The 22,967-nt window shown below is 44.2% G+C and overlaps 1 protein-coding gene across 5 annotated transcripts; it reads right to left on the bottom strand.

The window, feature by feature from the left end:
• Positions 1–2,693: 2,693 nt before the first annotated feature.
• Positions 2,694–20,547, bottom strand: MPC1 (mitochondrial pyruvate carrier 1). Of its 5 annotated transcripts, XM_064360471.1 has the most exons (5): positions 20,399–20,547; positions 18,615–18,618; positions 4,454–4,550; positions 3,686–3,818; positions 2,694–3,221 (listed from the first exon to the last, which is right to left on the bottom strand). In XM_064360471.1, exons 1-5 carry the CDS (start codon positions 20,467–20,469, stop codon positions 3,197–3,199), a joined length of 330 nt encoding a protein of 109 aa, XP_064216541.1. In that variant the 5' UTR covers positions 20,470–20,547; the 3' UTR covers positions 2,694–3,196. The 5 variants fall into 5 exon arrangements, with proteins under 5 accessions (XP_064216541.1, XP_012326474.1, XP_064216539.1 ...); XM_012471051.3 differs by lacking the exon at positions 18,615–18,618 and having other exon boundaries at positions 20,399–20,528; XM_064360469.1 differs by lacking the exons at positions 18,615–18,618; positions 20,399–20,547 and adding an exon at positions 8,024–8,276.
• Positions 20,548–22,967: the final 2,420 nt, after the last annotated feature.

Genomic DNA, 22,967 nt, shown 5'->3' with positions numbered 1-22,967 from the left:
TGGCCTCTGTCTCTCCATATTCTCTCCTCAGGAGTACCAGAAAAGTCCACTGAGTCAAACTGTTGCCGGCTGGATACGGTGGCTCACGCCTGTAATCCCAGCACTTTGGGAGGCCTGAAGTGGGCAGATCACGAGGTCAGGAGTTCGAGACCAGCCTGTTCTATACGGTGAAACCCCATTTCTACTAAAAATTACAAAAATTAGCCAGTCATGGTGGCACACACCTGTAGTCCCAGCTACTTGGGAGGCTGAGGCAGGAGAATAGCTTGAAACCAGGTGGTGGAGGTTGCGGTGAGCCGAGATGGTGCCTCTGTACTCCAGCCTGGGGGACAGAGTGAGACTCTGTCAAAAAAACAAACAAACAAAAAAACAAAGTTGCCTTGGTTTTTATCAGGGCTGTTCCTGCTCAAATCCCCTGCAGTATCTGCTCCTGGACCCTGGTACTTTGTAGGCTTCCACCGGGGCTGACCTGCAAGGCCATGCCTTCACGGAGCTGGCCAATCTCTGAAATGGAGGTGTGGAAAACCCCCTTGCTCCTTACTTGGCACTAACGGCTAGCAGGTTGGGAGTTTTTCCAAGGTGATGAAAGAGAAAGATCCCAAATCAAAAAGCTTGACGGTGGCTGACTCTACAGGGCTAGCCCCAGGGTGGAGGAGACCTATGGGGGCTTCAGCTGCTGCGCTCTATGCTGTGTCTCTGTTGAGTCAGAATTTCTCGCAAGTGAAATTTTATCATACTTGTATGATAAAATAGAACAGGTGTTTTTAACCAATCTGTGGCTCTTTGTGCCAGTTTTTTTTCACCACGCTCAGCTGTAACTGAGGTAACTGTGGAAGCTGAGCCTGAAGCGTTGTGGTGTGGCAGGGTTCATGCAGAGTCTGCCCTGCTGTGGTCCCAGCTGCAGTGTAGCAGGAGCAGAGTCCCCAGTCTGGTGTTTGCCCTGGCCCTGCCAAATACAGGTGTTTCACAGCTTCCCAACCCGTTCCCTCCTCTATATCAATGCCCAGCTTGCTCCACAGTGCTGTGTGAGGCCCCAAAGAGAAGACGTATGACAATGCTTTGTGAACTGTATGGCACCTTAAAAAGAAAAGAAACGTGACAGAATATGAGGCGAGGCGCAGTGGCTCACACCTATAATCCCAGCACTTTGAGAGGCCAAGGCAGGCAGATCACTTGAGGCAAGGAGTTTAGGACCATCCTGGCCAACATGGCGAAACCCCATCTCTACTAAAAATACAAAAATTGCCGGGCACAGTGGCTCACACCTGTAATCCCAGCACTTTGGGAGGCCGAGGCGGGCGGATCACAAGGTCAGGAGATTGAGACCATCCTAGCCAATGTGGTGAAACCCTGTCTCTACTAAAATACAGACCAGCCAGGTGTGGTGACACACAACTGTAGTCCCAGCTACTTGGGAGGCTGAGGCAGGGGAATCCCCTGAACCCACAAGGCAGAGGTTGTAGTGAGCTGAGATCGAGCCACTGCACTCCAGCCTGGCAAGAGCAAGACTCCGTCTAAAAAAAACAAAAAACAAAAATTAGCTGGATGTGGTGGCACACACCTGAAATCCCAGGTTCTTGGGAAGCTGAGGCAGGAGAATCACTTGAACCCAGGAGGTGGAGGTTGCAGTGAACTGTGATTGCGCCATTGCACTCCAGCCTGGGCCACAGAGCTAAACCCTGTCTCAAAAAAACAAAAACAAAAACAAAAACAAAAACAAAAGTGACAGAATGTAGACTCCTGAGGGAGACTGCACCTCACGGACCTCCCCTCTGCTCAGTGTGGGCTGCTCTGCTGCTCTCATCTGCTACCATAGAGAGAAGGAAACTGTATTCAGATTCGAGTTGGATTTTTTTTTAGACAAGTCTTGCTCTGGTCCCCCAGGCTGGAGTGCAATGGTGCAATCTCGGCTCACTGCAACCTCCACCTCTTGAGTTCAAGCCATTCTCCTGTCTCAGCCTCCCGAGGAGCTGGGATTACAGGCACCTGCCACTGCACTCAGCTAATTTTTGCACTTTTAGTAGAGATGGGGCTTCACCATGTTGGCCAGGCTGGTCTTGAACTCCTGACTTCAAGTGATCCGCCTGCCTCGGCCTCACAAAGTGCTGCGATTAGAGGTGTGAGCCACCGCACTTGGCTGCATCTTTTTAAAACGCTAACTTAACTGCATAATGTGAAATAAGAAGTCAGGACTGTGCTCTTAGGATGCTTTCAGTCATTTGGTCAGACCTCTCTGGAGCAGCTCCTAGTTAACGGCTTCATCCCTCCTTTGGAAGTTGGTTCCTCCAACTGAGCACCAGTGCCACGCTGGACCCCACGATCAGCCCATTCCTGTGGGACTGCAATCTCGACAGCTTTCTGTGGAAAGCAGCACAATTCTTAGATCACCACAGAAATGGCCTCTGCAACATTTTACAGATGGGGAAAGAGAAGCCCAGAACACTCACGTGACTGGCCTGGGTCTCAGTGACTGAGGGGCGTTTCTATTAGTAACACTTGCCCGTAAGAATAGGCTCTGCATAGCTGGACTATTGATGCTTTCCAGAAAACACTGGCCTTCCGGCTCTGCATTTCCTCCAGCCATCTTCATAGTTTTCAAGGAGTTCCATTTTCACCTATAATTGTCTTTTCAGATACATTGTTCTTCAGTTTCCTAGGGAACGCAGCAAGATATTTAATCATGCTCATTTAACAAATATTTAAATCTTTTATTGCCATTAAGTTACAGCATCTCAATATACACACTGCATGGAAATACACAGATAACATTTTTAAACAGTGGGGACAAGATTTTAGGTATGTGGCCAGCTGTTGGTTGCCTTGTGGTCATTAAAGACAATGTCAAGAAGTAGGAGTACTGAAGTACTAGGGGTTATAAATTTTGTTCTCTTCAGTTTTTCATTAAGTAAATTCTAATAGATGATAATATACATGTTACTGCAGATAAAACCATCATCAGAAATTATTAAATTGCATATTTTGAGCTACTTTTTATGGAAAGAAGTAAAATATTTAGTAATTGTAAGGCAGCAGAGAGTTGGTGAAGAGACTCTCAGCTATTTCTATAAAAATAGAATGGCTAGTAAAAATAGCATTCAGCATATTTTCCTTAGTGAGGCTATTTATAATGAAATCTGTGACTCAGCAGCAGCTGGCAATGCTGTCCCTTCAAGAGCTTGCTCTTCATTTTCTGTTGTTATGCAGATGCCTTTTTACTCATCCTGGAAAAAACAAAAAGAAAAATTCAATGAGAAACAAAATTTCAAGGGCTTTCAATGGCTTTAAAAAGACAACTTTGCATAACATTTATTTCAACTTACAAAAACAGTAATATAGGTTGGGTACCCCTTATCTGAAATGCTTAGGCCCAGGCATGTTTCAGATTTTGGAATAACTGCATTATACCAGTTGAGCATCCCTAATCTGAAAATCCAAAGTCCAACATGCTCCAGTGAGCACTTCTTTTGAGTGTCATGCTGGCACTCTAAACGTTTCAGATTTTTAGATTTGGGATGCTCAGCCTGTATCCTACTTCATGTTAACTTTCATGTTTTAGTAAGTGGCTTCCCCAACTGCTAAAGCACATCTGTACACACTCCAGTCCTCCAGTACCCCCTCAGACCAGATGTTAGTTTAATTCTCCCCAATTCCTCAAAAGAAAATAACTCAATTGAAATCTGCTTACTCATGTTTGATAAGCCGCCCTCCCTGGATGAGCTGGGCTACTTCATTTGTTGCGTGGCATGCAAACAGAAGCCAGTTCCGAGGCTGTACCTTGTAGGCAAATCTCATGAATGTCAAAGAATAGCAACAGAGGGCTGCCAAAAATATCAAAGCAAAGAGAATCAATAACTTAGAAAACTGAGAGGGTTGATAGGACCACAGAGATGAACAGTTCCATTGCCTTGATCAAAAAAGAACCTCTTCTGCTAAAGCCTCTGACAGGTAACAAAAGTTGTTATTATTTAAATGGAAGCTCATAAAAATTTTTACTGTACTGCTATGCATTTTTGTGATCATGATTTAAACATTTAAGGAACATATTTCAGAGCAAGAGTAGGCTGAAATTCATTCCAGCCACCTTTTTTTGTCTCCCAGAGTTGCTTATAATCCATTCATTATCTGAAAGGATTACTATTTATTCCCTCCATGATAGTTTTATGTTCAAATATCAGGAAGTAAGTTTATATCAAGTAAGTTTAATGATATATCATTAGGCTGGCTATTAGAATGATTAAGATGACACATTCTTCAACTGGGTATGCTAAATATGAAAGGCAAATAAGATGTTACTACTTCCTAGATAAATATTTCTAAACACTCTTCCACACCACCACATTCCGTATGTGACTTTCTAATAGTGACTGTAACATATGGTGCTACAATCTTGAAATGCAAGCAGGAGCTCTGCTGTATTTAATGCTCTCCCAATTATCCAAATCTGCATCCTTACCAAATGTCATCCGCCCGCTGATAATCTCTGGAGACTTTTTCATGTCATTGATGGCAGCAATGGGAAGACCCCAGTTGGCTACTGGGCCCCAGAAGTGCTACAAAAAATGAGAGGAAAAGAAGGGAGAGAGAAAAAATTTAAGACAGAACTATAAACAGCTGAAATTTCCCTTACTTTAAAGAATCAAGTGAAACGCATTAAAACAAATCTTCATTTCCACCTTGCAGGTTTACTGGGTTAATTGATGGTTAACATTTAGGCATTGGAATGTCCAAGTGTTCCTGTCGGAAGCAGCAGTTCTTACAGGTAAGCCCAGAGCTAGAAAGCGTTTGGCAGCTTCCCAAGGTTCCTACTTGTTTTCATACTACAACCAAGTCATCTCTGATCGTCTCATTCAGAGAATTTAAAAATAAAAATAAGACTATCTTCTTACACAGTTCATCCTTGCTATAATTCAAACCATGTTAGAACTATTCTCCAACTTCTTTTCCCAATTTTTCATTATTTGTCAATAGTTCTTAATATGCAGACCCTACATTGGATACTTTTTCTGAAGAAAGGAACTTAACGAGAGAACAAACTGTTTTTCAGCTCATATGAGCGATCCTAAGATCAAAGAACTTAGAAATCTACACCCAGGACCCCAGACACTAAGAAATGAAGATTGGAAAGTACTTTTGACATAATAGCAAAAACTTACATTAATATTAAAGAAATGACCCAATCATTTTTTATTCTACAACTACACTCATCCGGAGATACCAGAGTGAAGTTGTCTGTGTTTGACAGCAGCCACAATCAATTTAATGTTAGAGGCTGAAATAAAATAAGGCTTGTGGCTTTTGTTCATTAAATTAAAAATTGTTTCATTAATTTAGAATTTGCAAATAATATTTTAAAATCTGACAGAAACCACATATTGTTGGCTAAACACCCCTTTTAGTTATCCAAACACTAAAGAGTAAAACAGTCTTTGCTTGACTTCTGCCTATCATAATGTTTAGGTTAAGTTCAGACTGTTAAATACATTTCTAGACTTTGCTTCTACTATTGACGAGGGGTTAAAATCCAAAAATTCCCTAAAAAGTGGTAAACAAAGGGAAATACAAGAAAAATAAATGGGAATTAGATTTGGCATGATAGAATATTTTAAAATGTTTACTCAACATGCTTACATGTAAGCCACAAGGTCATTTAAATAACTATAAAAAGTAAAAGTTCCCATATAGCCATCATGGTAAGTATTTCAGGGTTTAACATGTGAGTTGTAAACTCTGTAAATTAGACACAGTGGTTTAAAGACTCTTGAGACTGTGGGCTGGCTAATTAGTCTTCTTGTATTCAGACGGGATATTATCTAAGATACTGCTGCAAATTTCATTTAATTTTTTACATTTAGACAAGGTGGTTAGTGGCTCTCAAATTGAACAGCACGGCTTTACTGGAAATATTTCTTTAAAAGTGGCAAGTTGGGCTGGGCACAGTGTATCATACCTGCAATCCCAGCATTTTGGGAGGCTGAGGCAGGTGGATCATGAGGTCAGGAGTTCAAGACCAGCCTGGCCAACATGGTGAAACTCTGTCTCTACTAAAAATCCAAAAATTAGCTGGGCATGGTGGCAGGGCGCCTGTAATCCCAGCTACTCGGGAGACTGAGGCAGAGAGTTGCTTGAACCTGGGAGGTGGAAGTTGCAGTGAGCCAAGATTGCGCCACTGCACTCCAGCCTGGGCAACAGAGCAGAGTGAGACTCCATCTCAAAAAAAAATTACAAGTTGGAGAAGAGAAGTGCACTGCTACAGAGAATTCTATTAACAATGACCTTTAATTTCTTATATTTAGGTGAGGTATAGCCAGTTTTCTTTTTTCCTTATTCCCCGTACTTTTGTAAGGGAGAGTATCTATCTTTCCCTTACCTACTTTTTCCTACCTGTCCTTTATTGGGTGTCACTTCGGTTTTCAACTCTCTATTGTTCCACAGTGATCTTCCTTTTTTGACCAGGCCTTTCTCCACTTGGTCTATTTTCATCTCCTTTTCTGTTTATTCTCTTTCCACTCCTCTGCACTGTATGGTGGTCTTGCTGTCTACTTTATCATGCATGAACCCAGGGCTGTAACAGAGCCTGAAGAGTTATTCTAAGAGGGGCACATAAACCAGTTTCTCTACCACCGGGTGTGAATATGTGTCTTATTTCATAGGTGGGGCTAAAGTAGAAATGGACAATGAAATCTTTTTTTTTTTAACCCGCATCCCAAACTTTTGTCCTAAGAACTAGACAATGGAATAAATCTAACCCTAAAGTAGCCCTGGGAGATTCCTGGCTAAGTGATGGTATTGAAAGTTAAGTGTGGTGTTAGGTAATGTGAAACAGAGTTCTGCAAGTTAAGAACTATACATATACTTGTGACTGTAAGTGTTGCACTACACTGAAAATATATTTCTTAAAAAGAACACAAAAGGTAAAAATCATTTCAACACTACCTAACCTTGGAAAGTTTATAATGCATCTTTTCTATCTAGTACAAGATTCTATTTCTCTCTTCCCTTGTTTTAGAATTTGTTTGATTTATGCTCTGTCAGATATTCAGCAGTCAATTTTTTTTTTTTTTTTTTTGAGACAGAGTCTTGCTCTGTCCCTCACGCTGGAGTGCAGTGGCTCGATCTCAACTCACTGCAGTCTTCACCTCCCAGGTTCAAGCAATTCCCCTGACTCAGCCTCATGAGTAGCTGGGACTACAGGTGAGTGCCACCACGCCCAGTTAATTTTTGTATTTTTAAGTAGAGATGGGGTTTCATCATCTTGGCCAGGCTAGTCTTGGAACTCCTGACCTCGTGTTCTACCCGCCTCGACCTCCAAAAGTGCTAGGATTACAGGCGTGAGCCACTGCACCCAGCCTTCAGCAGTCAATTTTGAGAAAAATAAGGAACCTCATTATTAATATTCAAAAAGAGAAATTAACATGTTGGGTTAAATGGCAAAATTTTACTTCATTATAATTCTTAATAGTGCTGAAAAGAAGGTTCAAACAGAATTATGCAACACCACCTCCAGTGTGAAAATCAAGCCATGAGCCGGGCGTGGTGGCTCACGCCTGTAATCCTAGCACTTTGGGAGGCTGAGGTGGGCGGATCACCTGAGGTCAGGAGTTCAAGAACAGCCTAACCAATATGGTGAAACCCCGTCTTAAAAAGAAAAAAAAAAAAAGAAAAGCCATGGAAATGAACTCCACCCTACTGAAAAAAAACATCCCACTCTTCTTTTCCTGCTTTCTCTTTTTCTCTGTCTCTTTCCCTTTCATTGGTTGCCAGCTCCACAGTGACTTATCAATGAAGTAGTTATATGCTTGTTTCTAAAAACAGGAGTAGGGAGCAGCCCCAGCAGCATGGCTCTCACAGAGCTCATGTGGGGCTCCCTAGGACAGGCTAGGGTGCAGTGGGTACCCTTCACAACTTACCAGCAATGGTGGCTAGGGAGGCTGTCACAAGCAAAGGACACTAAGTCTGTTGTCCATAACTCTGTTAATGCAGAAAGTCTGCAAAAGCCTGAAATGGCTGGAAATAATTTTCTTACCGTACTATTTTGTGAAGAGTCAACGAAGTTCAGACAGGAGAGACATGTAAAAAAAAAAAAAAGATCAAATGATTTTGGTCTTAGTAGGTTACTACAACCTCACACCTGTATTCAAATTTCAGTAACAGGACTATAATGTTAACAGTGTGCATCATTTATTTATTTATTTTTAAAAGATCAAGTAATATTATTTCTAATAAGAACTTTGACTTAATGAAATTACATCTTAATTTATGGAAAATAAGTGCAATCCTTAGAGCAGAATTGTCCAGTAGAAATATAATGCAAGGCACAAATACAAGCCACGTATTTAATTTAAAATTTCTAGAAGCCACATTAAGAAAAGTAAAAAGACGGCCAGGCATGCTGGCTCATGCCTGTAATCCCAGCACTTTGGGAGGCTAAGGCAGGAGGATTGCTTGAGGCCAGCAGTTCGCTATCAGTCTGGGCAACATGGTGAGACCCCATCTATACACAAATATATTTAAAAAGTTAGTTGGGCATGGGTGGTGTGTGCCTCCCAGGAGTTCAAGTCTGCAGTGAGGTGTGATCACACCACTGCACTTTAGCTTGGCAACAGAGCAAGACCCTATCTGAAAAAAAAAAAAAAAAGTAGAAAGGTAAAAAGAAACTACAGAATTCATTGTTGAATAAATGAATGAATGAATAGTAAAAACTTTTTTCCAGAAGGTTAAACTTAAAAAAACACCAAAAACTTATAGTGAGTTACTTTTATTTCTGAAATCGCAATTTCTCTTGCCAGGATATACATGAGCTCTTCTCTTAGGGCAAAATCTCGAAGTTGAGCTACTGAGTTATTGAAATAAAATAATAAAATTGGCCAGGCACAGTGGCTTATACCTGTAATCCCAGCACTTTGGGAGGCCTACAGGGGTAGATCACCTGAGGTCAGGAGTTCAAGATCAGCCTGGCCAAAATGGTGAAACCCCCATCTCTACTAAAAATACAAAAATTAGCGGGACCCAGTGTAACGCACCTATGATCCCAGCTACTCAGGAGGCTGAGGCAGGAGAATTGCTTGAACCTGGGAGGCAGAGGTTGCAGTGAGCTGAGATCATGCCACTGCACTCCAGCCTGGGTGATGGAGTCATACAGCCACTTTGGAAAAACAGTTTTGCAGTTTCTTACACATTCCTTTGGTATTGACCCACAGGAGTTGAACACTTAGGTCCACACAGAAACCTGTATGTGAATGTTTATAGAGGTTTATTCATAATTGCCAAAACTTGGAAGCAAACAAGATGTCCTTTGATAGGTGAATAGAAAAATAACCTTCTTTAACTGCATCCCACAAATTTTGATAAGTTGTGTTTGCATTTTATTTAGTTCAAAATATTAAAAAATTTATCTTGAGATTTCTTCTTTGACCCAGAGTTACTTAGAAATGCTGTTTAATCTCCAAGTACTAGGGATTTTCCAGCTATCTTTCTATTACTGACTTCTAGTTTAATTCCAAAGTAGACACCATATGATTTCTAGTCTTTTAAACTGGTCCAGAATATAATTTTTCTTGGTGAGTGTTCCATGTGAGCTTGAGAAGAATGTGTATTCTACTGCTGTTGCATGTAGCAGTCTACTGATGTTCATCATATCCAGTTGATTCATTGTTTTGTTGAGTTAAATTATGTCCATACTGGTTTTCTGCCTGCTGGATCTGTTTATGATGGAGGGGTGAAATCTCCGATTATATTAGTGGATTCTTCTATTTTTTCTTGCAATTCTGTCAGTTTTTGCCTCATGTGTTTAAATGCTCTGATGGTGCATACACATTAAAGATTGTTACCTGTAGTAGGGCTCTCCAGAGAGACAGAACCAATAGAAGATGTATGGATATAGATACATATACACATACATGTGTGTATATATATACAATTTTCAGTGGAAATTGGCTTATGCAGTTATAGAAGCAATAAGTCTCATAAGCTGGAGAATCAGTGAAGCCAGTGCTATAATTCAGTCTGAGTCCAAAGGCCTGAGAACTAGGGGAGCCAATGGTGTAACTCAGTCCAAGGCTAAAGGCCCTGAGAACCTGAAGGGCCACTAGTGTAAATTCTAGAGTCCAAAAGCCCAAGAACCTAGAGTTCTGAAGAAGAAAATGGAAGGGGAGAAGAAAATGGATGTCCGAGCTCCAGAAGAGAGAGCAAATTGTCTTTTCTCTACCTTTCTGTTCTACTGGGGCCCTCAACAGATTGGATGATGCCCACTTACACGCGTGAGGGCACATCTTCTTTACTCAGACTACGCATTCAAATGCTAATCTCTTCCAGAAAACACCTGCATAGACATGCCCAGAAATAATGGTTTACCATCTATCTGGGTATCTTAACCTAGTAAAGCTGACACCTAAAATCAACCATCACATATGTCTTTTTGGAGAGTTGATCCCTTATCATATGTAATGTCTCTCTATCCCTGGTAACTTTCCTTGCTCTGAAGTATGCTCTATCTATAGCTATCTCTGCCTTTGCTTGATTAATGTTAACATGGTACACCTATCTCTACCTATTTAATCTATATGTGTATTTACACTTAAAGTGGGTTTCTTGTAGACAGTGTATATTGAGTCTTATTTTTTGATCAATGTGTACAATGCCTTTTAATTGGTACTTTTAGTCTACTGACATTCCAAGTGATTAATGATATAGCTGGATTAATATTTACCTATTTGTTACTGTCGTCTATTTGTTGTTTTTGTTCTTTGTTTGCCTTCTATTCTTTTTCTGCCTTTTACGGTTTTAAATGAGTGTTTTGTATGATTACATTTTCCCTCCTTTCCTCGCATATTATAATTTTTAAAAAATTTTAGTGTGTTTTTTAAAATGCCAATTGCATGTACAATCAGAATCTGAGACTTGTAATTAATCTTTCTACATATGGTGTGTACTTTAATAGTTAGTATTTTCAGATATGCAGTTTGAAAGAGAGTACATTAGTTACAGACAGGAAAACAAGAAATAGAAAAAAAGGAAGGAAGGGTTCAAGATTGAGAGACACTACTGGCATAAACAGTATTTGCTTATTTCTATTTCTTGTAGAGAGGTAAGAGTTATCTACTGTCACTGTTCCAAGTCTGCACCGGGAAACATAGCACGGCCACTCTAGCCAAGTGCTTCTATTATTACTTCCATCAGAAGTTTGATGAAGTGCGGTGATAAAGGAGGATGACTATCACAGAATAAACTTTATCATTGTTTTCCCCTTAATTTGAAAGAGTGATTACTTGGCTCAAAGCTTCTTCTAAGCTCATTTTATTTTTGGAATGTCTTCTAGGCACTGCCAGTCTCAGTCTTACATATGTATGTAATATCTATAACACATAGATATTACATATATATATATATACAGTTGGTAGAGCTAGTTGAGGTTTTATTTTGGAAAAAAGCAATAGAATTGTTTTGTAGCTGGAGACATGGGTGAGGGGGGTACCCTAGGCAGTAAACTCTCCCCACAGGTGGGCTAAGGGCTAGAGCTGAGCCTCAGGTGGTGATATGGTTTGGCTGTGTCTCCACCCAAATCTCATCTTGAATTCACACACGTTGTGGGAGAGACTCGGTGGTGACTGAATTATGGGAGCAGGTCTTTCTCCCTGTTGTTCTCATGATACTGAATAAGTCTCAGGAGATCTGATGGCTTCCCTGTACAAGCACTCTTTGCCTGCTGTCATCCATGTAAGATGTGACTTGCTCCTCCTTGCCTTCTACCATGATTGTGAGGACTCCCCAGCTGTGTGGAACTGTAAGTCCTTTAAACCTCTTTCTCTTTCCAGTCTTGGCTATGTCTTTATCAGCAGTGTGAAAATGGACTATTCCACGTAGGTCTCCTGTTCCCTGTGCTCCTCTGCACCGGGCCTCCCCAACAGGCTCTGGGGAAGCCCCAGGGTGGGTAGGCTGGGAGGGGGCTGCCATGGCCCTTCACTTGCGCAGGACATCAGAAGACTCGGACACCAGCTTCCCACCACAGGTCTTGATCATCTTCACAGCCATGGCCCCAGAGGAGCTGGTGCAGCTGAAGGAGCTGGAGCCCCTGCCACAACCAAAGCTGGAGCCCAGGCCATAGCTGAGGCCAGGGCTTGTGAAGTCCCTGCAGGCTGAGCTCAGCCCACCTGCATAGCCATTGGTGGGCTTTATACAGATGCTCATGTTCTGCATCCCAGACTCCAGTCAGCTCTCCTCGCCCTACAGCAGCTTCCTATAGGTGGCAGTCTCGATGTCCAGAGCCAGCTTGATGTTCATTGGCTCCTGGTGCTCATGCAGCTGGCGTGCCATGTCCTTCTTGGTCCACTGCAGGGCAGCCTCCAGCTCAGACAGCTTGGCATTGGCATCCTTAAGAGCCAGCTCCCAGTGCTGCTTGGCATCTGTGATGGTGGCCTCCAGGGAAGCCCTCACAGAGGGCTGGCCTTTGAGGCCCTCAGTCTCTGCCTGGAGCCAGCCGATGTTCCGGTTCATCTTGGAGATCTCAGTCTTTGTACAATGCAGGTCACCTCCGTGCTTTCAGGCCAGTGTCTGCAGCTTCTCATACTTGATCTGGTACATGCTGTCAGTCTTGTCCTGGCTGTAGTTGACAATCTCCTCATACTGGGCCTTGACCTCAGCAATCATGCTGACCATGTCCAGGGAGCAACTGTTGTCCATGGACAGCACCACAGATGTGTCTGAGATCTGAGACTCTAGCTCCCAGATCTCTTCACAAAGCTGCCTGAGGAAGCTGATCTCATCAGTCAACCCTTCCAGGCAAGACTGCAGCTCTACCTTCTTCATGTAAGCTTCGTCCACATCCTTCATGATGAGGACAAATTCATTCTCCATTTTTGTATCCTTATTGATCTCATCCTTGTACTTGTTCTTGAAGTCCTCTACCAGCCCCGGTGTGTTGCCAAGCTCTGCCTCCAGCTTCAGCTTCTCCTGGTCCAGAGTGTCCAGAAGGTTGTTGAAGTCAGTCTCGAACATGTAGTCCATCTTGCTGTAAGCTGTCTTCTGCTGCTGCAGGAGGCTCCACTTGGTCCCCAGCATCTTGTTCTGCTGCTCCAGGAACTGTACCTTGTTGATGAAGGAGGAAAACTTGTTGAAGGTCTCGATCTGCTCTTTATTCTGGGTGCACGTAGCCTAGATGCTGGGTCCACTTCCAGCTTACGGTGGCTCAGCATGTTCTGGTTGACTGTGACGGCTGTGATGCCTCCCATACCACTGGCCCTGCCATAGCCCCCCACCCAGACCCATGCCAGTGCCCAGGCCACCCTGGAAGCTGCTGCTGTCCACTCGGGAGATGCTCAAGGGGCTGATGTGGAGACTGGGCCTGCTCATGTAGAAGCGTCTGCTGAAGGCCCAGGGGCCAGAAGTGGACACCTTGTAGGACTGCTGGGTGACCCTGACGGACATGGTGGAGGCAGAAGTGGAGGCAGGCAGGCTGAACCAGAAGGAGCAGAAGAGCTGCTTTTAGGTCAGTGTCTAATTTTTCTAAAATTACAGTAATGTTAGCTTTCTCTGAAAGTACTGAGAGCAATTTAGGTAATTTATAACTTACTTATGTAGTACTAAAAGCCAACTGACAGTCTAGCATAGTATATTTCTAACATTATTCAAAGTAAATCGGGGTAAAATTTTGAGATATTCTAGATCGTAATCCCACAGGTTGCTGAAAATGCACACCTGGATTTCATTTATTTTCAGCAAATTTTGTCTAGTTTTCTAGTTCAAATTAAAATGGAGGAGGGTTTTAACAATTAGAATTTGTGATATTCAGCTGTATTTAGTGAGCCAAAAGTAAGCAAATGACAGTAAAGACCTTTGTGAACTGGACTGTCCAGATACTAGGAGACTGTCATGGCCAGTCCCGCTTCAACACTTACAGCGCCATTAAATTTCTGAAAGACAAGGATATGGCAGGGAAGTGCTCAAAGAGTCCAAGGACAGGGTGTGAAAAGCAGTTTGGCAGAGAAAAGGGAGACATATGCAGGAAAACATGGAGCACAAAAATATCTAAAACCTTCTTTTCAAAACCATGTATATGTATTACTATTTTCCTTTAAATCCCAAGTTGACATTTCTGTTTTAGCTTCACAAGTTTGGTATCCAGAGGTTCTGAAGTTACTGTTTGGTCCAGATATCAGCCTTCTCTTGTGGCAAGTGAAGCACTAGACTATCTGATTTCTCCTTTTTTTTTTTTTTTTTAGACAAAGCTTTGCTCTTGTTGCCCAAGCTGGAGTGCAATGGCACGATCTTGGCTCACCACAACCTCCACCTCCGGGGTTCAAGCGATTCTCCTGCCTCAGCCTCCCAAGTAGCTGGGATTACATGCATGCGCCACCATGCCCAGCTAATTTTATATTTTTAGTAGAGACATGGTTTCTCCATGTTGGTCAGGCTCGTCTCAAACTCCCGACCTCAGGCAATCCGCCCACCTCGGCCTCCCAAGATGCTGGGATTACAGGTGTGAGCCACGGCACTGGCCGGACTATCTGATTTCTAAGGCCCCAAGGCCCGTTCTAACTCTAATATTCCACAAGTTTGGGAAAGATTCCCTTTTCTGCTACTGCATCTTCTCACCTGGGTAATAAGTGTAAATTCTGAAAGCTGTCCTGGAGACTCAGAAGTTAAAATTAATTTAGAATACCTCATTAACTTGAGAATATTCAGTGCAAACATCCCACTAAATTCAGATTCGCAAGCATGCTATGTGATTAACTGATTTTAAAACACAAACACTATATAATCTAGGTTCTTCCTAAGAAAACAACCTCTGCACACATACACAAATACGTGTGTGTGTGTGTATCCATTCACCTTTACTGTAATATATACACACTTGAGAATAAGAGGAATAAGTCTCTAGAATAAAGCTGCACAGACCTTGATTGAGTTAATCATTAAAATATATGTTCTGCCCCGTCTCTACTAATACAAAAAAAATTAGCTGGGCACGGTGGCGTGTGCCTGTAATCCCAGCTACTCAGGAGGCTGAGGCAGGAGAATTGCCTGAACCCAGGAGGTGGAGGTTGCTGTGAGCCGAGATCGCGCCTTTGCACTCCAGCCTAGGTAACAAGAGCCAAACTCTGTCTCAAAAAAAAATATATATATATATATATATATGTTCTGCCTCAAAAACTTTTTTGCTCATTCAGATTTATTCTTATTAACTGGAATTCCAAGAAGGAGGATGAGAGAAGAGGAAAGGCAAAGAAGAGCTCTTTTTTTATTCTGTCAAGAGAGGTGAGGGAATAGTTTCTTAAGAAAAAGGAATTGGAATAGAGACCCAGGAAGTTCTTGATTCAAGATCCTAAACAAGGTAAGTAAGAAGAGACAGAAGAAAGTACCAGAAATCCTGAGGATTAAACATGCAATATTAGTTATAATAAAAAATAAACTGAACACTTACTTTTGTCAGTCGCTATACTATGTCCTTAAACAGCTACCAAAGCACAGAAGCTGAACAGTTTGCCCAAGCTCACAAAGCTGGAAAGCAACAGAGCTGGGCTTCAAGCCCATCATTCAAACTCATCACCTAGGTTTAACAATACTATCATCACAACTAATAATTGTCAATAATTATTTAATATTATTTAATACTGAGATCCTATTTAAGTGTTGTTATCACAGTAATGCCTTTTACATCTGTTTTTTCATACCAGATCCAATCAAAGTCCACACATTGCCTTTGGTTCTTAGGTCTCCTAAGTGACAGCCTATTTCATAACCTCTTTTGGTGAAAAAATATCAACATATAAAATATAGTTGGACGGGCTGGCCCTAGTGGTTCATGCCTATAATCCTAGAGCTTTGGGAGGCCAAGCTGGAGGACTGCTCGAGCCTGGGAGTTCAAGAACAGCCTGAGCAACATAGCAAGATCCCATTTCTTAAAAAAAACAAAAACTAGCCAGGTATGATTGTGCACACCTGTAGCTCTAGCCGCTTGGGAGGCTGAGGCAGCAGGATCACTCAAGCCCAGGAGTTAGAGGTTACAGTAAGCTATGATCATGCCATTGCATTTCAGCCTGGGTGACAGAGTGATACCCTGTTTCTAAATAAATTCATACACTTGGAAATTCACTTTAGTAAGAATGTTCAACTTTATTCATAAAACATGATTGAAATAAATGTATAACCTGTGTGAAATATGATGTTAAATTTTTGCTGAAAAACTCAATTATGTCATTAATTTTTAAAATTCTAGAAGAGCTTTAGTTGAGAAAACCTCTAGATCCCTTCAGTAGGCTACAAAAAGAATGCAGAAGATGCAAACTATGTTCAACAGGAAACAGATGAAGTAAAGAGAGGAAGGTATAGAACCTTGTTTCTGATTCGAAGAAGACAGTCATATTAAGTTTTCTATTTTATATTTTATTATCTTTTGCTAAAGAAAAGCTGGGCTGTAAGCAAAAAGCCTGGAAGAACAAATAGAAGTACTTTCCTCTGATATGTTCTAGGAAGAAAGGTTTCCCTTTCTAGGAGAGGAAACACTACAATAAAAAGCTTCTGTTCAGAGTTTTGATACCTGACCTCAAGCTGGCCCTCAATCACTGTTTGGCAGACCTAGCATGGAATCCCACTGCTGCCAGAAATGGCAAAAGGGAAACAGGCCAGCTGATGTTTCACATCACGCGCTCACTTCTCAAACACAACTTTCTAAGTGACTGTAAACTTAAAAAATGCTTTCACTTGCAAAAACAAAAGGATATAATAAAATGTAGAGTGATTTGGAGTTTCAAAGTATTTTCACATCCTTTATCAATTTAATTTTCTTGATAACCCAAAAAGGGTATTATCATTAAACCTCTTTTATGGGCATCTAAAGCTGGCTGGGATCAACTTGCTCGGGAGCCTGGACTGTGAGTCATTCTTCTGATTCTTAGTCTGGTGCTCTACCAGGCAACACTTTCTGGGTACTGCAGTTCTTTTCCTTATTTAGTCAAAGTGTGATTGAATTAAATACTGTAGAAAGTATAAAAAATTAAAGCCACATAAAATTAATTTTAGAAAAAAAGGTTAGATGATATATTGAAGTATCGTATTGAAAAGGCTGACTCTTGGAAACCCATGTAGTAGAGGAAAATATACACTTAGAAAAGCAAAATTCTTTCTTGAAAATATATTTAACAAATTCTTCCTATGTAATAAAACTGTTAGGGCTGGGCGTGGTGGCTCAAGCCTGTAATCCTGGCACTTTGGGAGGCTGAGGTGGTGGACCACCTGAGGTTGGGAGTTCAAGACCAGCTTGATCAACATGGAAAAATCCCGTCTCTACTAAAAATACAAAATTAGTTAGGCGTGGTGGTGTGGGTCAAGATGGCCAGAAGGAGACCTATGTTAATTCGATCTAAATAATTATAAGCTAGCTTGCCTCAGAGTACACTGAAGTTTATACACTGAACTAAACTATATTATTGGTGCAGTTAATTAGAAATCCAGCGGCAACAGGAGGCCTAAGGTAAAGACCATGGAGAGCGCAGTAACACCGGGGAACACCGCAGGCTGGCTGCAGAGCAGGGAATACTGCTCTGGTCCCACGAATGCCTTCTCAACATGGAGACTGCATGAGTCTCCTAAAGAGGGCTTGTGCAAATATCTCTGAGAAGGGAGGCAACCTCTGCTCACAAGATCTGGGAGGGTCTTTGCAGATGAGAGCTGGCAGGGAGAAAAGCCTTGCAGGGCAGAGATCAGGGAATGCCTCAGGCTCTGCCTAGGTTCTCAAAATATGGAGTGATTTTAATTGCTCTATGTCCTCCATGCTCAGGAGACAAAAGCCCCTTGATGCATTGGGTGTGGTCAGACCCCTAGCTCCTCATCTGCTATACTTCTGAGGCAGCAGCACCCTGATATCAATCAGCGATAAACTCAGAGTACTAGTTTAGCATGTCTTAGAAGGACCTCAAGTGCTGTTAAATGCTTAGAGCACAGTTTAGTATGTCTTAAGAGTATCTCAAGTGCTCTCCGTCCCCGCTTTTACCAACCCCTTCACGCTCCCCTTCCACACCCCCAATGAGATTATGCATATAATAAAGGTGTTTGGAACCCAGAGCTTGGGGCCAACTCGGTTCCCACAGTGTTGGTCCCCTGGACCTATGCTGTAAATTCTACTCGTGTCTCTGTGTTTATTTCCTTTTCTCAATCCCTCAACACCTCCCGGACTAAGGGCACCCACGTTCGGGGTTGGGGCTGGTACCCAACATGGTGGCACATGCCTGTAATCCCAGCTACTCGGGAGGCTGAGGCAGGAAAATCATTTGAACCCAGGAGGCAGCGGTTGCGGTGAGCCGAGACTGTACCATTGCACTCCAGCCTGGGCAACAAGAGCAAAACTACGTTCCAAAAAAAAAAAAAAAAAAAAGAAAACACTGTTAGGTAATCATCAGCATAATTTTTATATAGCTAGGTGTCATGACTATTTTTAATTTTATCATACAATGTTATCCTTAATTGTACCTATTAGGAAGGCTTTTATACAAGACATTAGTAAAAAGCTAAAGCAATATTCAAAGCTGTAAAGAAACTTAACTGCAAGGATTAAGAACATATCCTCAAACTGCTACTTTGTTCACATTTTTCCCACCATTAATCTGATAAATTGCTGTGCTCACAGTACTAAATATCCATCTTGAATAATCATAGTTCTATTTAAGCATAGAAATGTCTTTTTTTGAAAGTCACAAGTGAATCTTGTTTATAAGTTTACCCTACGGCAGACTGAATTATTTTTCCTAACCTACTGCTCTATACATGTAGAAGTAGAAAGTATTTGCAATAAAATTCAGGACTTAAAACTTTTTTATTGCTGAACTCAAGCTGCCTTCATACCGTACCTTTTGGATGGCTATAACAGGATTTGCTCCTTGTCAGCCTTCATCTCTTTACCTCTTGACCACACTAGTAATCACTGAAAAAAACCACAGCTGTACACTTACCTAGGTTTTAAAATCACACACTGAAAAACGAACTAAAATTATACTTCTAAATAACCTAAAACTGCTTCAAAGTTACATTCAATATTTTGAAATAAAAGCAAGCGCCTCAAGATTAGAGGTACAAACAAATTATAGAAAGTGTATTTTCAAAAAGAAAACAAAACAAAAGGCGCGCGCGCGCGCACGCACACACACACACACACACACACACACAGAAGAAAGTGTTCTTTTCAGGCCTTTCAACCGCGAATGCTCTTTGTTGCTAACTAGAAAGGAGGCGTTAATAGAACACTAAGAAAAAGCACGTCCTTGGAGACACATCACTACTTTGCTTGACGGAATTTCGTATATAAAAATATCTTAAATTGTACTTCTTCCTAAGCTTAAAGTCCTTAAAATGAGAAAACCGAAAGGTGAACTCAAGGCCAGCACGTTTTATTTCCGCGTCCCAGAAGCGCTGGGCGCTCCCAAAGCTCCGCTCCAACAGCGCCGCGCCGCGCTCTCAGCAGCGCCTCCCGCTGGCATCTCCCAACCCCAAGCCCAGGGCGAGGCCTCTCGCACACCTGGACGCCAGCAGGTGACCCGCGACCCACTCCGGGGATCTGGTACGAACCGGCCAGGAAACCACCCCCGCCCAGAGGAGCGAGCCACTGTCACCTGGCCTGGAGAGACGTCCCCAACCCCAACCATGGGAGAGGAACGAGCCACTGTCACCCCTGCCGGAAGAGGCGTCCCTATCGTCACCTTGCCCTGAGGGGCGCCCACTCTCACCCTTGCCGGGAGGGCCGTCCCCACTGCCACTCTGGCCGGGAAGGACGCCCACTGTATCCCTGCCAGGAAAAGCATCTCCATTGTCACCCTGGCCAGGAGGGACGCCCACTGTCACCCCCTGTCTGAAGGGCACCCACTGTCGCCCTTTTCTTGAGGGATGCCCACTGTCACCCTGTCAGGGGAGGACACCCACTGTCACCCCCGCCCCGAGGGGCGCCCACTGTCACCCTGCCAGGAGAGGACAACCACTGTCACCCCCGCCCTGAGGGGCGCCCACTGTCACCCAGTGGGGGGAGGACACCCACTGTCACCCCCGCCCCGAGGGGCGCCCATTGTCACCCTGCCAGGAGAGGACAACCACTGTCACCCCCGCCCTGAGAGGCGCCCACTGTCGCCCCGTCGGGGGAGGACACCCACTGTCACCCCCGCCCCAAGGGGCGCCCACTGTCACCCTGGCCGGGAGGGGCGCCCACTGTCACCGGCTCTCTACGCCGTCCGCTTCGGGGTGTGGGGGTCCGGGAGGGATCTGGGTGGGGGCCCCCGACAAGTGCAACCTCTTGCCCGGGCCCGGGCCCACCCGCTGCCTGGAGCCACCGCGTCCTCGCGGCCGCCCTTGTCGCGGACTGCACGGGTCACAGCCTCCCGGGCGCCCCACCGGGTTGCGGGGTCCGGCCTGCGGCGCTCGTCACCTCATGAGGTAGTCCCGGAAATCCTTGCTTCGGACATAGTCGGCCGCTTTCCGCACCAGCGCGCCAGCCATGGTTGCGCCGGACACCAGACCCCAAGTCGTCCGTACCGCTGCTGCCGCTTCTCGGAGCCGGACACTCCGACCAATGCCGCCGCGGCCGGCCGAGGGCGCCCTAACCGCGGGCCCGCCTCACGACACTCGGCCACGCCTTACGGCCGCATCGCGCCGTCCGGTTCTCGGCCAATGACAGGGTGCAGGGCTGGAGATGGTGGCGCGGATTGGCTGGCTTGTGCCGCACACCTCCTTCCCGCCCCGGTGGCGCGCGGGGGCGGGGCCCACTGCCGTAAAATGACTAGGGCCAGGCGGGGACTGCTGGCGGCTGCTAGGACCCCGCAGCTCCCGGCCCTCCTGGGCGCGGAGGTAGCATCTCTGTGACCCGCTGGGCTGTGGGCGCCCCTGCGGAGCGTCGAGCGGTGGGGGGGGCGCCCTGCGGGGGTGCCCTTGCGGCGCAGCGCGCGGTGGGCCTGGCCAGGTTCCCGCGGCGCCAAGGGCCTGTGTCTGCGCCGGTTCCTGGCAAGTGCAGCTTGGCCAGGCGGCCCGCATACCCCGCGCTTCCCGCGCCCAAGTGGGCAGACCCGGCCTGGGAGCTGGGCCCGCCTGCGGTTTCCTGGCCCTTGGAGTGCGCAGAGCCCCGGGCCAGCGAGGGCCCTTGGCTTCCCCCGAGCACTTTCCCCAGACCGGTCCATCCAGTGGCGGGCGGCACCCAGGGCCCGTGCCCATCACCCACGCGCTGCAGCCACGGGCTCAGGAGGGAGCCGCAGTGTCGGAGGAGGAAAGCATTCAAAAATAGCACAAAGCCTTAGGCTGGAGGAAGCGTGACTGCTTAGGTGTTGAAAATAAAGGTTCTATAAGTTAACCGCGGGTGCACATCGAAAGAAAAGGAACCATTAGCACTGTCTGATGGTTCCTAGCGACTGTCGCCTAGGAGTATATAAGCCGCAGCACGACCTCCGGATCACCGAGGCAGAGAGAGGAACACTTTGAAGGCTTTTGCTCATTTTTCCAGGTGGTTTCGTTTCTGACATGATCAGTCAATTAAAATGATTCTGGTGGCCAGGTACGATGGCTGACGCCTGTAATCCCAGCACTTTGGGAGGCCGAGGCGGGTGCATCATTTGAGGTCAGGAGTTTGAGACCAGCCTGGCCAAGGTAGTGAAAGCCCATCCCTACGAAAAATACAAAAGTTAGTCAGACATGGTGGCACGCACCTGTACTCCCAGCTACTCGGGAGGCTGAGGCTCGAGAATCGTTAAATCCAGGAGGGGGAGGTTGTAGCAAACCGAGATCGTGCCATTGCACTCCAGCCTGGGCAACACAGCAAGATCCTGTCTCTAAAATAAAAAATAAAATGCCTCTGGTGAACAGGAATTCTCAACGTTGGTGACCCGCAGTGTATGAGTGTTAATAACGGACATCCCCTTTGACCCAGCAAGTCCATCTAGAGAGTTCCTAGGATACACAAGCCGGTTTGTGCAATTTCATGTGTACAGCAATGTTTTTAGTATGGAAAGATTAGAATTTGCATATCCAAAAAAACAAAAAACAATTGAATTCCACTTCTTGCAAAAAGGAAAAAAAAAAATAGATTTTACATATCCTTAGGGAGAGAGTTAAGTCAGTCATGGTGCGTCCATTCAGTGGATTAGTTAACAGCTGTTAGGAATAAAGGAATTCTGTATGTGCTGATAGGAAATATCTTTTTTATTTTCAAGAAAAAATCCAGGTTCAGAATAGTGTATGAAGTATGCTACTCATTGTGCATAGGGACAAAGAAAATACATACATTCACATTTGCAAAGATACTGGAGAAATGTTAGTAGTGGCTGCCTCTGAGGGTGTCGAAGAGGGACACTGACTTTTCATTGTATCTTCCTTTGTTCTTTTTGAGATTTGTACAATCAACATATGCTATCTATTCACAATAAGTGGTGTTAAAGAAGAAGAAATGCCTTTAACATTTATATTCACCTTAACAGAATGGGTTCATCTTTGTAAGAACTGATTCACTTTGAAGCAAAAACATTCATTTCAAAACTACATCACTTCAGGTTACCTCAGTTCACCTACTTGTTTCAACTGAGTTGTAATAACATTGAATTAAAAAGTTACTGCGTAGATCGAAAAACATGTCTTCGATTTTGGGGTGTAATTGGGATTTTTGTTGTTGTTGTTGTTTGAGACGGAGTTTTGTTTTTGTCGCCCACGCTGGAGTGCAATGGCGCGATCTCGGCTCAGTGCAACTCCATCTCCCAGGTTCAAGTGATTCTCCTGCCTCAGCCTCCTGAGTAGCTGGGATTACAGGCATGCACCCCTATGCTGTGCTGATTTTGTATTTTTAGTAGAAACGGGGTTTCACCACATTGGCCAGGCTGGTCTTGAACTCCCGACCGCAGGTGATCCACCTGCCTCGGCCTCCCAAAGAGCAGGGATTACTGGCAGGAGCCACTGTGCCAGGCAGGGTGTAATTGTTTCAGCTAATCTACATAATGCTGTTTATTGTAATGCAATTT

Source organism: Aotus nancymaae, unplaced genomic scaffold, assembly GCF_030222135.1.
Source record: "Aotus nancymaae isolate 86718 unplaced genomic scaffold, 86718_ANA_hifiasm-v0.15.2.pri h1tg000040l, whole genome shotgun sequence".
In the NCBI taxonomy this organism is placed as follows: domain Eukaryota; kingdom Metazoa; phylum Chordata; class Mammalia; order Primates; family Aotidae; genus Aotus; species Aotus nancymaae.
The sequence above is the reverse complement of the archived record's forward strand: the minus strand, read 5'-3'. Positions and strand labels throughout refer to the sequence as shown.

Coding starts and splice junctions, on each gene's coding strand:
- MPC1 (XM_012471049.3), bottom strand. CDS start 6,480: ATGAAAATAGACCAAGTGGAGAAAGGCCTGGTCAAAAAAGGAAGATCA. Junction 4,551..6,381: donor TGACACCCAATAAAGGACAG/GTAGGAAAAAGT, acceptor CATTTTTTGTAG/CACTTCTGGGGCCCAGTAGC. Junction 3,222..3,685: donor GGGCGGCTTATCAAACATGA/GTAAGCAGATTT, acceptor TGTTTTTTCCAG/GATGAGTAAAAAGGCATCTG.